The following is a 13,982-nucleotide window of genomic DNA, read 5'->3' on the forward strand; positions in this document are numbered from 1 at the left end:
GCCGATGCACCCTCAAGAGTAGGTTCCCTTTGAGGCCAGCTGCAGTCCTGCTGTACATTTGCCCGGCATTGCCAGCTCTGGGTGGTGTAACAAGGAAAGGAGTCTTTCAGTGGTGGCCCAAGGAGGAAGGACATCTGTTTCTGAGCACAGGAGCCAGAAAGGATGGCCCTCAGGAAGTTCGGGGGAAAGGGAATTCCAAGAAGGCCCTGCCCAGGTGACAGCAGCTCCCTGGCAGGCTCTACCTGGTCTCTGGATCCTGTGAGGTAGGACGCACCCTGAATAAGAACAGATCGCTGAAGTCTCAAGGGGATAAAACTTGAAGTTCAAGGCCTTCGGGCACATAGTCTCTGTAATCTCAGAGGCTTCCTGTGCGTGCCCTGTACCCCGCTGGCTGTCTGCGCAGCAGTAGGGAGTCAGGACCCTGTAGCCAGTGGTGGCCAAGGCAGAAAATACAGAACAAAGGAAACAAGGGGGAAACCATGTGTTCTTGGAACATTGGAGAAAGGAGTGAGGCGCTTGTTGGCACGCCACCTGGAGGGCAGCAGTGGGTTCCAGAGAAAACCCTGGCCTCAGTTGGTTCCATAAACTCCATGAAAATAAACTTGAGCGTGTACAGCCTCCCTCTTCTGAAACCTTTCATCCTCTCTTGGGGGACATCCTCTTGCCCTGTCTCTCTTCTCTTAATTAAAGCCTGCCTTCAGGAAGGATCTAATGAAATGATGAAAGCATTGCCATTAGCTGTAAATGACCAGCCAGGCTCTGTGCAAGGACCTGTTTGCAGGAGGCAAAGTCTGTTTCTGTTGCCTTGGAGCAAAAAAATAAAAAATAAAAATAGACCACGTATAGAAGGAATTTGTCTATGTAGAGGGTTTGCTGCTGAGTGGGGGAAGGGCAACTGCTTCTTCGTCAAAGTCCATGTTCTGAAACCGAGGCTCATGAGTGCTGGGAAAACAGGCTCTGCAGAGGCCCACGAGTGGACACGTCCTCGTGTGCATCCTCAGAGAGCGCGTGCATCCTCAGAGAGCGCATCTTCAATACAGTTGAATTCTAAGCACCCTCCTTGCATCAGGGATTTACTAGACCTTGCAAGAGGAAACAGAACCATGTGAGCAGTGGTCTGTGCCCTGAAGGAGCTCACGGTGTAGCGGCAGGAACATAAACCCAGACAGGGAACATATAAAGCCAACTGTGACAAGTGTGCCAACAGCCAGCGTGTGTTAGGCACCTGTTACAGTGTGGCTTTGGGCCCTCGAGGCGGAGAGAAGAATCCCATACCCACACCACACGAACCTAGCTACCCTCACCTCAGACCAGAGGGCACAGCGGGGTTCCATGCAGAGCTAGAATCGGGGCCAAGAGGGATGGGAAGGTAAAGCCACTGGGGACTGGTGCTTAGCGGCATGGGGTTGGGGGAGACACAACAGGAAGGAGCAAGAAGGGAACATGAGAGGACCCCAGGTGTTGCCAAACCTGGTGATGACCGGCTGTGACAGGCAGCGGGGACTCAGGATTTGGGAAAGACCAGCAGGGAAGGAGACTCTCTTCCCCCAGTTGAAGAGGGCACCGAGTTGGGGCGGGAGTTTGGAACCCCAGCCTGCCAGTACCAAAGTGTGGTTTTGCACATACTTCACGTGGTGAGCAAGGTCAGAGTAGCCAAGTTCGAATGTACTAAGATTGGGCCCTGCTCCCAGAGCTGCTCCCCATCTTCCTTGGCTCAGATTTGAGGTTGTGTGGGGCCCATCCTCCACTTCCATGTTTCCCCCTAGGAGACCTGGCAGAGTGGCTGCTGTCAGTCACCACTTCCGTGACCCAAGCCCCTGGCAGGAATGGGGTGTAAGCTGGCCTGCTTCCCCCCCAGAACGAGGCTGGTTGGCTTTGCTTCACACCCCCATGCTTTCTCCACCTCCTTAAGCAGAGCCCAAAGAACATTCCCAAGGGCTTCCACTGCCACAGCCAGTGGATTGGAGAGCTGAGGTTGGAGGGAAGACTGTGTGCCTCTGGGGCCCAAGGTGTCAGCAAGCCCCTGTCCCGTTTTTCAAGGCCGCATGAGCCTCTTGAGCAGAGGCCACAGAGGACTTCCCTATGGAATGGGGCAAGCCAGTCCCACAGGCGACCTACAGAATTCTACATCCTGCTTGCTGGCCAACCCCATCTAGAGAATATGGCATCCAGGCTTCACTCCCTCTTCCTCCCCTCCAGGCACTCAGCTAGAGAAGCTGATGGAGAACATGCGAAATGACATCGCCAGCCACCCTCCTGTTGAAGGCTCCTATGCCCCCCGCCGGGGAGAATTCTGTATTGCCAAATTTGTAGATGGAGAATGGTAAGCCACTTGTACCTGAGCAGTGCAAGTCTTAAACAGGAGCAGGAGCAGGTGTGTCCTCAGGGCACAGACCCGTGGAACTACCAGGTAGACTTCAGGCATTGGCCTTAGCCACCTGGCTTCACTGGGCCATGGTTGTTGACCTTGGCCAGCTCTCCACTGTGGCCCTCTTCATTGCCTGCAGCCCATCGGGGGCCTATGATTTTCCTGCAGCCCAATCAAGCCTGTGGAGTCTAGAAGCGATGTCTCTTCTCCTGATTCCTGGGAAACCCTGTCGGGGGAACCCTGGCTGGTTGGCTGAGACTCTGACACTTCCCTTACCCCACACAGGAAAAATGATGTCACATGGGGTGGTGAGGGCGGAGGCTGGTTCTCAGTGAGCCCAGACCAGCCACCCGACCCTCCACCCGGGCTGTCTGGGACATGAGCAGGAGCACTCACGGGCTGCGGGAAGGTCACTGGTGTCTGATCTACTAAGGGTAGGGCCCATGGCCTTCCCTGGGTGACGAAGTGACTTGGATGTGTTCCCTGCTGTGGCCTCCCAGACAGATCTGCCGGCTAATTACAGCTGCTGTTTAGTGTGCTGGGTTTAAACAGCAGACATCAATCTAGTCATTAGTCTTGTTGCTTTATGCCCCAAGGACACATTAATCTGCTCCACATGCTCCCTTCTCCCTCCCTCTGCTCCCAGCTATGCTCTGATTCCATTAGATGGTGGCCACAGCGCCCCGAGCCTGGGCCGTAGTGGAGTCTGATAACTGCCCTGTGTGACACCCTTGGGTGTTCATTCTGAGCCCTGGGCAGGGAAATGGTGTTCCCTGGCCCTGCTGTCACTAAGGTTCCGGGGAGGCCAGACTCTTCAGGGTTCTCCCCTCAGCTCCTCCCGCAATGCCATTGCAGGTACCGCGCCCGAGTGGAGAAAGTCGAGTCTCCTGCCAGAGTGCACGTCTTCTACATTGACTATGGCAATGTGAGTGTGGGAGACCAGGAGGTGGATGAGTAGGCAAGGGAGGGGCAGCAGGCAGCTGCCAGGGGCCATTCAGCACAGTAGTCCCCTAGATCAAGTCCCTCTGACCTTTCAAAGGTCCCTCGGAGCTTTGAAACCACTTGCTGACAGAACAGTGAGCATGTAGGTATGGCTACTGTTGGCGTGACAGGTCACGCCCCTGAGTGACCAGGCAAAACTTAGGTGTCTGGTTAGAGGTTTTTTAGAGCTGAGGAGTCTCCTTTCCAGGCCCCAAGGATGAGCCACAGCCACGGCTCCTCGTCTTCTGCCCAGCCTCTCTGAAGAAGGGGCCCGTGGAGACCCTCCACACCCCGTGGCTGCTGGTCCTTGGGCTTGACTAGGTGCTTGTGTGCTGATGCCCAGCTCATCCCCAAACCAAGGCTTTCTGGAAAGGGACAGTCACAAGGTGGCTGCACCTGGCAGTCTGTTGACAGTTCTGGGAGATTCCCTCTGGGCACAGCAGCAAGCAGGAGACAAGGTTATAGTTCAGAACCATGCCGCTCCTGAGCTGTGACAATGGTCACCTGCTTTCCTCAGGGACTAAGGTTGAGAGTCCACGAGCAGCAGCAGCCCAGAGTTGGGCTATGCTCCCAGTTTGCCACCGGGGGGTACACAAAAGAAGAGGTCCTGCGAGTTGTGGGACGGTAGGGCCCCTTGTATTGGTGTGCTTTCCCCCAGAGTGCCCCCTGGCCAGTGGGAAAGTATTCAAGGAACCCATGTCCCAGAGGTAAGGCATTGGAAAAAAACAGAAGTAGAGGTTAGATACCAGTTATCAAATTGATTACTTTAGTAGAGGCACCAGGTGTGCCAACACCGGGCCCAAGGTGAGACGGTGTGTCACGGCTGCCCACCTGGAGGGACCGGCGGGGCATGTCCCCCAAGCCATCACTGACTGGATAGGCCTGTGCACGGGGCTAAGTGGAAGCGAGTGGTGGTGTGGGGACGTGAGTTAGAACTCTCAGAGGCCCAGGCACCAGAGCTGTCCTGTGAGAGAAGGGGGCGTTGAGGGTGTAATGTTCTTGGCCTGATGTGTCCTCTACAGAGAGAGATCCTGCCATCCAGCCGCCTGGGCGCCCTGCCGCCGGCCTTCAGCACTCGTGTGCTGCCTGCGCAAGCCACAGAGTACGCCTTCGCCTTCATCCAGGTGCCCCAAGACGTGAGTCTACATATCTCCCTTTCTTCCTTCCTTGCTTCCAAAGAATGTGTCCAGTGGCCCTCAGCCACTGATGGGCGGCCTTCACAGGCTGACAGGAGAAGGTGGAAACAGTGACGAATGGTCTCTTAGTGACAGGACTTGAGAGATGGGAGCGACCAAGGAAGTAGAAGGAAGTTGCCACAGAGGAGGCCTTGGAGCATCTGAACTGGTTCTTTAGACGGATGGGCCCAGTGGGCCAGGGCACTGTGGGCAGCGACTAGTCCACACGGTTGAGAGTCAGAGACCTTGCGGGCAGTGGCAAGAGATGACCAGGGAAGGCGGAGGGGTCAGGGCGGTATTTTCAGCAGAGGTGTGACATGGTTCAGATCTGGTTCTGAAAGTTCCTTCATGGGGCGTTGTCAGACTGGACAGAGCAGCGGGAGGCAACTGGGAAGTCCAGGCTAGAGACAATGACAGCCAGACCGGGGCCACACCCGTACGGGCCAGATCTCAGCGCCATCTGGGGATGGGGTGCAGGAAATGTGGAACGGAAAGTGACTGGTCTGCCTATGTGTGGCTGTGTAGCTGTCGGCCAAGGTGTGGGGACAAGAAGGAGCAGATTAGGAGCCATGGGAGCTCCAGGTGGCTTTACAGTGTGCCATTTGGAAAGCAAGAAGTCCTAGAATCACAGATTCATAGCTAAAAGCATGGGCACCTACAGGGCGAGCATGTGGAAGGCAGGACGGGGAGGAATGTGAGCCTGGCAAGTGCTGGCCTTTGGCAGTCCAAGGACAAGGAACCCGAGGCAGAATGTGCATCCAGAGGGGAGAGCGTGGGCTCGGGGTCACAGAGCCACCCAGTTCCCAGACGCAGGGAGCCAGTCTGCAGTGTCCAGTTCCCCAGGGAGGTCAGCCTAAGGCTTGGCGGGTACCCTTGGCTTTGGCACCGAGGGAGGTCCCTGGTGCTCAGAGCGAGCAGTCTGAACAGCCTGGTTGGAGCTGCTACCAGATGCCAGGTGTGAAGGAGCAAACACGAAGGTGAGCAGTGTGCACCATGGAACATTTCTGCCTTTTTGTGAAATTTGCTGAAGGGCAGAAGAGAAACAATAGGAGAAGAGGGTGACAAAATAGGTCAAGCGGCAGCCTCTGAGGGTAGGGAGATTCGAACGTGGAGAGAGCCCAAGAGGCCAGTGGGTGCACCAGAGCAGGGGCCATGAGGGGTCAGTGTGCTGGAGCGCCATCTCGCAGAGTAGGGGATGACAGGAGCCAGGGCAGCCCGCAGAGGTTGGTTTGGGAGGGTCAAAAGCCACTTTTTCTCCGAGACACAAGGCAGCAGGGCAGGGTCCAGGGGTGGGGTGACAGGGCTGGGACGTATGCAGGAGGCTCGGCAGGGAGGGAAGGACAAGACCAGGAGAGGGGGCACTTTGTACCCCAAGGCTGTTTCCTTCCTGGTTAGAATCCGAGCAGGGAACGAGATGCTGGCACCTGCTGGACACTTGCTGGGAGGTCCACAAGCAGGACGTGGGGTCCCCGTGGCTGTCTTTCAAGTTTACACTTCTCTCTCACATATCTGCATGCATCTCCGCCCCAGGAGGACGCTCGAACAGACGCCGTAGACAGCGTGGTGCGGGACATCCAGAACACTCAGTGCCTGCTGAACGTGGAGCACCTGAGCGCCGGCTGCCCGCACGTCACCTTGCAGTTTGCTGATTCCAAGGGGGACGTGGGGCTGGGCTTGGTGAAGGAGGGACTGGTCATGGTGGAGGTGCGCAAGGAGAAGCAGTTCCAGAAAGTGGTACGTGATGTGGGGTTGGGCCGCTGATGTGGGGGCAGGCTGCTAGCGTCTCCCCACGACCGTCACAGAGGGGGCTGGAGGCTGCAACAGCCAGCCAGGGAGCAGGGAGCCCTCCATCTTGCTGCTCCTGCTGGGGAAAGATAATGGATTTGGGTTTGTTGGGGTTTAAAAAAAAAAAAAAGCTAATTACATCCCAAATTAATTGGCTACAGGCTTGGCTGAGAATGCGGCTGTAAACTTGAGTGAGGGTGTCCCTGCACATGTGCCCCCAGGGGGCAGGCTGGAAGGCCTTGCCATTGGTGGCCTGGAGAGGGCCACAGCCTGTCACTGCCTCTCCCTTTCTCACTTCCTTCTCTCTAACATACCACTGCCGGGTCCATAGCCAGCTCCTTGCACACGGGGCCACCTGCAGCTGGACTCGGCTGGGATGGGGCCCCAAGGGACTCTGCCCCTGCATCCATCCGGCTTGTCTGAATGGCCGCCAGGGTTTGGAGCCCGGCCTGAGACTCCCGATCATGAGATGAGTTGAGCGCCCCCAGCCGTGCTGGCTTCATGGGACGGACTGTGAGGGGCTGGCGGACACCTGGGAACCACCTGCACTGGGTTCGATGCTGATGGCTGGGAGTTGGGAAGAGCACCTCTGGAGTCAGGGTGGGTGGCTGGGAAGCATGTGCCCTCGTGCAGTACCTGGCTAAGAGGAGGGATGAGACCTTCAACTGCATGTTCCCCTCCTTTGTGCCCATTGTTCCGCCTTTTCCCAGGCCTCTTTTTCTCTCCTTCTGGGTCCCTGGCACTGGTTATACAGGGCAGTAATTCATTTGGAACAAGTGTCTCCTCTGGACAGAAGCGTGACACCCTTAGTCCTCTCACTAGAGACCCCCAGTGTCGTGAGATTGCCTTGGAAGTTAGCATAAGTTTCCCTGTAGAATTTGGAGAGATCACTGTCCCCCTGCCAACCTACCCATAGTATCTCTGGTATCTAGAACATTCCTTCGCCCAGTATCTGAGATAAACACTCTACATGTGTTCATTCATTTATTCATTCTTTCAGCAAGCATTTACAGAGGGCCTACGTATCTCCATGAATAAGAGGCACCATTTCAAGCATGAGTTGACAAACAGTAACATATATACTAGATCAGTGAAATTAAGTGTTAGGAGATAAATGCAATGGAAAAAGAGAAGATAGAAATAAAGGATCAGGAATGTGTGGGAAGGGGTGACTGAAATTTTCATTGGGGTGGTTTCATTAAGCTTTCATTGAGGCTTCGTGAAGAAGGTGATCAAAGCCCTGATGGAGCAGGATAGGTAGCCAAGTGGACCTGAGGGGAAGAGCATTTCAGGCAGATGGAATAGCCAGCACAGAGTCAGGGAACAGCAAGGAGGCCAGGGTGACTGCGCGCTTCGGATCTTATTCTCAGGGAGCTGGCCATCCACTGAACGGGAAAGTGACGCAGAGTGTACCTGGGCAGTCTCCAGGGTCATTCTGGCTGCTCAGTTGCAAATACCCGTTTTGTGACCTCCCTTTCTTCCCTTGTCCCTCCAGATCACAGAGTACCTGAATGCCCAGGAGTCCGCCAAGAGCGCCAGGGTGAGTTTTTGCCCCTGGGGTACCCGGGGGAGCTGAGGAAGGAAGCTTAGCAGGGCCAACCTCCCTGACAGTCTTTCTGTCTTCTCACAGCTGAACCTGTGGCGCTATGGGGACTTCCGGGCTGATGACGCTGATGAGTTTGGCTACAGCCGCTAAGGAGGGGATCGGGTCTGGCCCTCAGCCCCGCTCACACCAGTACCTCCTCCTCTGCAGGGAGGGTGTTTTCAGCTCCAGACCCCAGATCAGGGGTGTAGATCGGGTCCAGCTTTGCTTCAGTATTTGGAAATGTCTCATGGGGTGGCATCTGGGCTGGGGGTGGGGTGGGTGAGCCGCGAGGCTTTCAGGGGGCAGGCCACTGTCTTCTGAGATGACAGGCACTGACATCCACAGTCTCTCCCAGCCAATTTTGTGTTTTTATTCGGAGGGTTTTTTTTGTTTTTTTTAAAGTTATCCTCAAATCAGGAAGAAACATGAAAGACTTTGTCCCAACATAGGGCATGATCCTGACACCCAAGGCCAGCTGCCAGCTGGCACCCCACTTCTGTCTCAGATTGCCCTTCTTTGCAGTTCTCTGTCCAGCCGTTGATTATGTGATTCCTCTGATACGTCCATCCTCAAATGCCAGCGTGTCTACATCTGCCCCCTACCAGCCCAGCCCTTCCCACTTCTGTATTTAAAGCTTTCGAGGCCCAATAAAATAGTACCTGCTGTCTGCAGCCCTTATTGGTCATGGTGGAGTCCAGAGCCTGCAATCTCGGCAGCCCCTGCAGGAGGAGACTTGGGCACACGAATAACCCCCGACAGAGTCATCCACATCCCCAGCCACAGCCCTGAAAGCACAGCCAGCCGGGAAAACAGGGCAGTTCTTCAGAGTCGCAGGCACCTCCTAGGGCCTAGGAGGCATGGTGCCACCATCACCGCCATGCAGAAGACTGCACATGGCTGCCCTCGAGGACCGTGGAGATTTAGAGCAGCTTGGCAAGCTGTGCCCGGGACTGGCCACACATGGAAGGCCAGGCTTGTCTCACCAGTCCCCTGCAGAGAGTCACTGGTACTGTGCTTTGCCAGGTTCCGCCAGAGCCCCAGCAGGGGGGAAGAGGGGACTCTTTCCCTCTCCTGCTGTGCCGGGGGTACAGGCTAGCACCACACAAGCTGGCACAATGTGGGTTAAGGTTGGGGGCCGGTGCCTGCCCAGCTCCCTCCATGGTGTGTGTTCGTTGGAAAGTGGATCCAGAAGACCAGGTCGGTCCAAGAGGGGTCATGGCTGTCCGCTGAGCAGATCTTGTGTCTCGAGGTTAGCGCTTGCGCTGTTTGACTTAGTGGGAATAGCCCCATGTAGAGACCCCAGGCCGCTCCGAGCCCCCGAGGTAGGAGGGAGGCTTGAGAGCAGCCACTGCGGTGTGCAGTGAGGAGCCTGTCATGCTGCTCAGCAGGTGCCAGGGAGAGAGTAGCTGTGAGACGGGGAGGTCACCACTACCAGCTATTTCCCATGACTTCGTACAGCCCGTGATGGGGCCCGAGAAGTCAGGAAGAGTGTGAATATCCCCGTCTGTCCCCACTCCTGGAGAAGCTGTCCTGCCCCAGCAGGTAAGCCCAGTCCCCACGGTCGCACGTTTTCTTCTCCTGCACCATGGAGGTCGGTCATGGAGAATCCAATGCCCGTCTCACCCATTTCACTCCCTCCTGGAAGGGTCGAGAGCTGGGCCAGCGTGTATTACCCATGAGCACGATCAGCAGAGGGGTGAGACGCCAGCCCGCCCTTTTGTAAAAGGGTCTGAAATCATCTCACTGTCTCCACAGTTGCCTTGGTTACATCTGTGCCCAAGGATAAACCCTCCATGGTTCTGTGATTGAAATGCTGCCCGAACCCTCCCACTTCTTTTCTTTCTCTTCCAAAGCTGGTTTAGACAAAGGTCAAGCCATTCACCAGGCCTGAGGGCACTGCTGCCACTTCCTCTCAGTGCTCCTCCCTGTCACGTCTGTTGAGTTCCTGGGCCCTGTTGTGGGTGGGTTAGGACTTAGGTGGAGCAAGCCAGCCACCCAGCATGCCCAACTTCGGGGCGCACTGGGAGTGTGCGGGTGCATCAAAGGCTTTTTGCCTTTTGTCTGTAGTCGAGACCAGTCAGCATCAGCACTTGGGCGAGTAGCACCAAAACCTCCCCAGAGTTCCTTCCCCTGCTGGAGTTACAAAACGTGTTCCCCCATCTGCCTCTCGCTTGAACACCAACACCTCTTGAGCACCTATTATCCATCCGGCCACCCATCCAGCCTGGGTTAAGACCCGGGTGCCGGCATAACGTTGGGTCCGGTGGGTGCCAAGGCTGTCTCCGTGGACTTGGGGGACATGCGACGCCAGATGTGGAGAGTGGGCGGTGCTCTGGGACAGGCTGAGCCCCCCGCCCAGTGACCGGGAGGGTGTCACAGAGGAGGAGGGCGGCGTCGAAGCTCACGGGTGACAGGAGAGCAGCGTTGCTAACCTGGACAGGTTCCGGAAGTTTCCCGTCTCGGAGCGCTGGTGCTTCAGAGCCCGGGGTTTGGACTAGCCACCAGGGAAGTATTGCCACCCAGGACCCTCCCTCGTGACCCTCCACTACCTTCTCCCTGTCAGCTGGCAGGGCCAGTAGGGAAGGCAGGGCAGGGGTGCTGGGAAGGATTTGTGCAACTGGCTCTACTTTATTTATGGTTTTGATTATGTCTGCGTCCCAGGGAGAGCCGATGGACCCCTTTCCTTGCAGTAGCCCGTGTTGGGAAGCAACAGGGAGGGGCTGGAGAGCTGGTGCCTCAAGAGTGGTTATTGATGTCCTAATTACAAGAGGATGCTAATTTAATTTGAACCTAATTACAGTGCACTACCCTGGGTGGCATGTGTTTTAATAATTAACGTCCTTCAGATGCGTAGGAGTATAATAATATTTACACTGGGTTGGCTAGCAGCCTGGGGAGGCGGGCTGGGGGCCCATACGCCACCCTCCCCCCGGACAGCTTGGCTGCTAGCAGGTGGGGAAGATGGCATGCAAGTCTTGGTTGGCTAGTATCTTGTCATCCTTCCCAGGGAACGTGCTTGGGCCTCATCTCCAGCCACTTCCTTGACCCAGCAGGCTACTCTGCTCTGTGGGGTTCCAGGCTGGAGCCCTGAAATCCATGGTGACCGTGACTGTGACACCAGCCTTCCTTCCCACCCCAGGCTGAGCCGTGCAAATGAGGGCCCCATCTGCCTTCCCCTGCCTGGCTGGGCCCATCCTGGGGAAGGGCTTGTTTAGGCAGGAGGAAAGAGCTGCTTCGTTTTTCCTCCTCTTTTTATTGGTAACCCGTAGAAAGAAGTACGCATTCAGCAAATTGCCCGAATTACAAGGGTACCGCTCTGGTTTCCACAAAGTGAACATAACCTGTGCAAACACACAAATCAAAACACGGAACATCACCTGCCCCCCCTAAGCTTGCTATCAGTCACTGTCACCCTCAAAGGCAAACCCTCTCTTGACCTTTATCCCAGTAGATGTTTTGTCTGTTTTACCGGTTGCGTTAATTAGTCTCAAGTTTGCCTGGCTTTACATTTTTCATATGAAGAGTCCTGCAGAATGTATTCTTCTGTGCCTGCCTTCTCTCCCTCAATACGTGTGTGGGCTGTGTCCTTGTTAGCTTAGTTTTGGTGTGCGCATTCCTGTTTCTCTATGTTCTATTGTCTGAATACACCACTTCTCGGTTGTTATGAAGAAGTCAGATGCTCAGCAATCTGCTAGAGGCAGAGCTATGCCAGTCCCTAAGGGAGAAATCTGCTCCTCCTCATTATGTATCAGGGGGACAGGAGGTGACACTAGATGCAGTGGGGTAGCAAGATGACAGGGCAGGACAGTCCTACCCACTACAAACATGGGATAGTGTGGTTGCCAGTGTGGCTCTCAGAGCTCCCAGAGGTGGGGGAAGTTCTGTCAGCAAGTTCTAAAAGCCAAGCAGAGGAACCAGGGGCTTTAAAGATGGCCTGAGGAAACTTCCGTGTCTACCAAGAAACCTCCAGACCAGCGCTTCTCAAAGTGTGGCTGGCAGACCAGTTAGCTCAGAATTACCTGGGGTGCTCGTTAAAATGCAGCTTCCAGGGGTGCCTGGGTGGCTCAGTCGGTTAAGCACCCGACTTCGGCTCAGGTCATGATCTTCCGGTCCACGGTTTCAAGCCCCTCGTCGGGTTCTGTGCTGATAGCCAGCTCAGAGCCTGGAGCCTGTTTTGGATTCTGTGTCTTCCTCTCTGCCCCTCCCCAGCTCATGCTTTGTCTCTCTCTGTCTCAAAAATAAATTTAAAAAACGTTAAAAAAATTTTTTTAATGCAGCTTCCAAAAAGTGCCAGGACGCACTGGGAGCGGGGGTGTGACTGGACCATCCATCCCAGCAGAAGGACAACGGGAAGTGTGTGTAGGGTGGATTGATAAAGCAAGAAATGGCCTATTGCTTAGCAATAATGGTAGCCAACGGAAAATGTAAAATAGATGATTAAAAATGGTTTCCTGTAGGTGACAGCTGGGACTTGGAGTGTTTATTATAACTCCCTGTGTGCTAGTTTTTTTGCCATAGGTGAGCATTTCTGATTCTTTTTTCATTTTCAGGTAAATCTGTATTATTACTTCCCACTCCAGCACCACTCCCTCAATCCTAGTGGCCCTGGGGGCCTGGGAGTCAGCCCTGTTAACAGGCTTCCTAGGTGATTCTGAGGAGTTATCACATGCCAAGAATTAGCTGTCACTGTCCAGACTCATTTTACAAGATAAGAAGACTTAGCGACTTGCCCAAGATCATCCAGCTTATTTATGACAGGGCCAGTAATAGAAAACAGGTCCCTGGCCTGTGTTCTCTACATCGTGGCCTTCACATTGCTGGGTGTCTGTCTCAGTGGGCCTGGCTCCCAGGGACACTGAAGACCTGGTTTAGCAGAAGAAAGCGAGGGTGCCCTTGCCTGGGTGCAGGGAGGCGACCCCTCCAGCAAGCAGAACACTTCCGACCTCGCTTCATGCAGAGCCAGTGCGGTGCCTGGCACATCAGAATGCCACTGCTCCTGCCGTCCTGCAAGCAGTGACATCCTCCAGCTGTTTCCTCGGTAGCAGTGGGGCCGCCCTGAGCCCATATCCCTCTGAACAGTCAGGCACTTAGCATTTACTGAGCTCCTTCCGCCTAGCTCGAGGCACTGTTCTAAGTGCTAAGATAAAGAGAGGAATCCGCCATCGCACCCTGCACTTACAGTCTACCGAGGACAGCAGGTACTGGTGATAGAAAAGCCCAGTTAGCTTTACTGACAGAGGTATATGGACAAAAGCAGTGGCAGGAGCTTGTCAGGTTGACAGTGTGTGTGCCCCGTGAGCCAGCAGTTCCCTCCTGCTTCTGCGGCCAAGAGCTACTTGAACGTGGAAAACCACTACCACCACCGGCAGGAGTGCCGTGCAAGAATGGCCACTGCAGTTCTATTTGTACTAACACAAAACCACCACAGACACCACAAGGCGTATACTCATGAGGGTAAAGTATTCAATGAAAATGAATTATGGCCACACAGAATCACGTGGGTGAATCTTAGAAACAATAAAGTACATCTCAGATTACTTCATCCCATATGATGCCAATAAAGTACAAACCAAAAAGTAAAGGGATGATAAACACAAAAGTCTGGATAGTGATCCTCTCTGCGTGGGAAAAAGAAGGATGACTAGGAATGTTCTAGCTCTTGGTCTGGGAAGTTAGCCCATAGGTGTTTATTACATTATTAATTAATAAGGTGGTGCAGGAGCTCAAAGGAGAGAGCAGTTTTTCCTTAGAGTTATGGTTAGAGAAACCTCAAATAGGAGCACTTCAGTCTGCTGAGGAAAGTCATGGGAGGTTTTCAAGGACAAGGTGACTCAACAGGTTACCAGATGTCGAATGGGTCTAGTTGTGGAGACACACTGAGCAAAGCCTTCTGGTTGGTGGAACCTTTAAGACTGCCTGCCTGGGTTCCAGTGTAGCGTGTGGCCTGCACCGCAGACACAGGAGTCCAGGCCTGTCCTCACCAGCCCTGGGTGCTGACCAGCTGAGGTCCTACCACCTCTTTGGGGAAAAGCAGCCAATGTCAGTAGGGAGGGCCCGCAGCAGACACTTCAGGGTTCCCAGATCTTGA

The 13,982-nt window shown here is 54.7% G+C and overlaps 1 protein-coding gene across 1 annotated transcript in view; it reads left to right on the top strand.

Annotated features, from left to right (window-relative positions):
- Nucleotides 1–8,568, top strand: part of SND1 (staphylococcal nuclease and tudor domain containing 1) — a 409,429-nt gene extending 400,861 nt beyond the window's left edge. Inside the window, exons 19-24 of the mRNA XM_039243180.1 lie at nucleotides 2,200–2,323; nucleotides 3,224–3,293; nucleotides 4,372–4,485; nucleotides 6,055–6,258; nucleotides 7,805–7,849; nucleotides 7,940–8,568. Of these exons, the coding sequence (XP_039099111.1) occupies nucleotides 2,200–2,323; nucleotides 3,224–3,293; nucleotides 4,372–4,485; nucleotides 6,055–6,258; nucleotides 7,805–7,849; nucleotides 7,940–8,005 (623 nt within the window). The 3' untranslated portion in view covers nucleotides 8,006–8,568. The remainder of the gene's footprint in view (nucleotides 1–2,199; nucleotides 2,324–3,223; nucleotides 3,294–4,371; nucleotides 4,486–6,054; nucleotides 6,259–7,804; nucleotides 7,850–7,939) is intronic.
- The last annotated feature ends 5,414 nt before the right edge of the window (nucleotides 8,569–13,982 follow it).

This window comes from Hyaena hyaena, unplaced genomic scaffold (assembly GCF_003009895.1).
Source record: "Hyaena hyaena isolate Hyena2069 unplaced genomic scaffold, ASM300989v1 scaffold_8, whole genome shotgun sequence".
Classification (NCBI taxonomy): domain Eukaryota; kingdom Metazoa; phylum Chordata; class Mammalia; order Carnivora; family Hyaenidae; genus Hyaena; species Hyaena hyaena.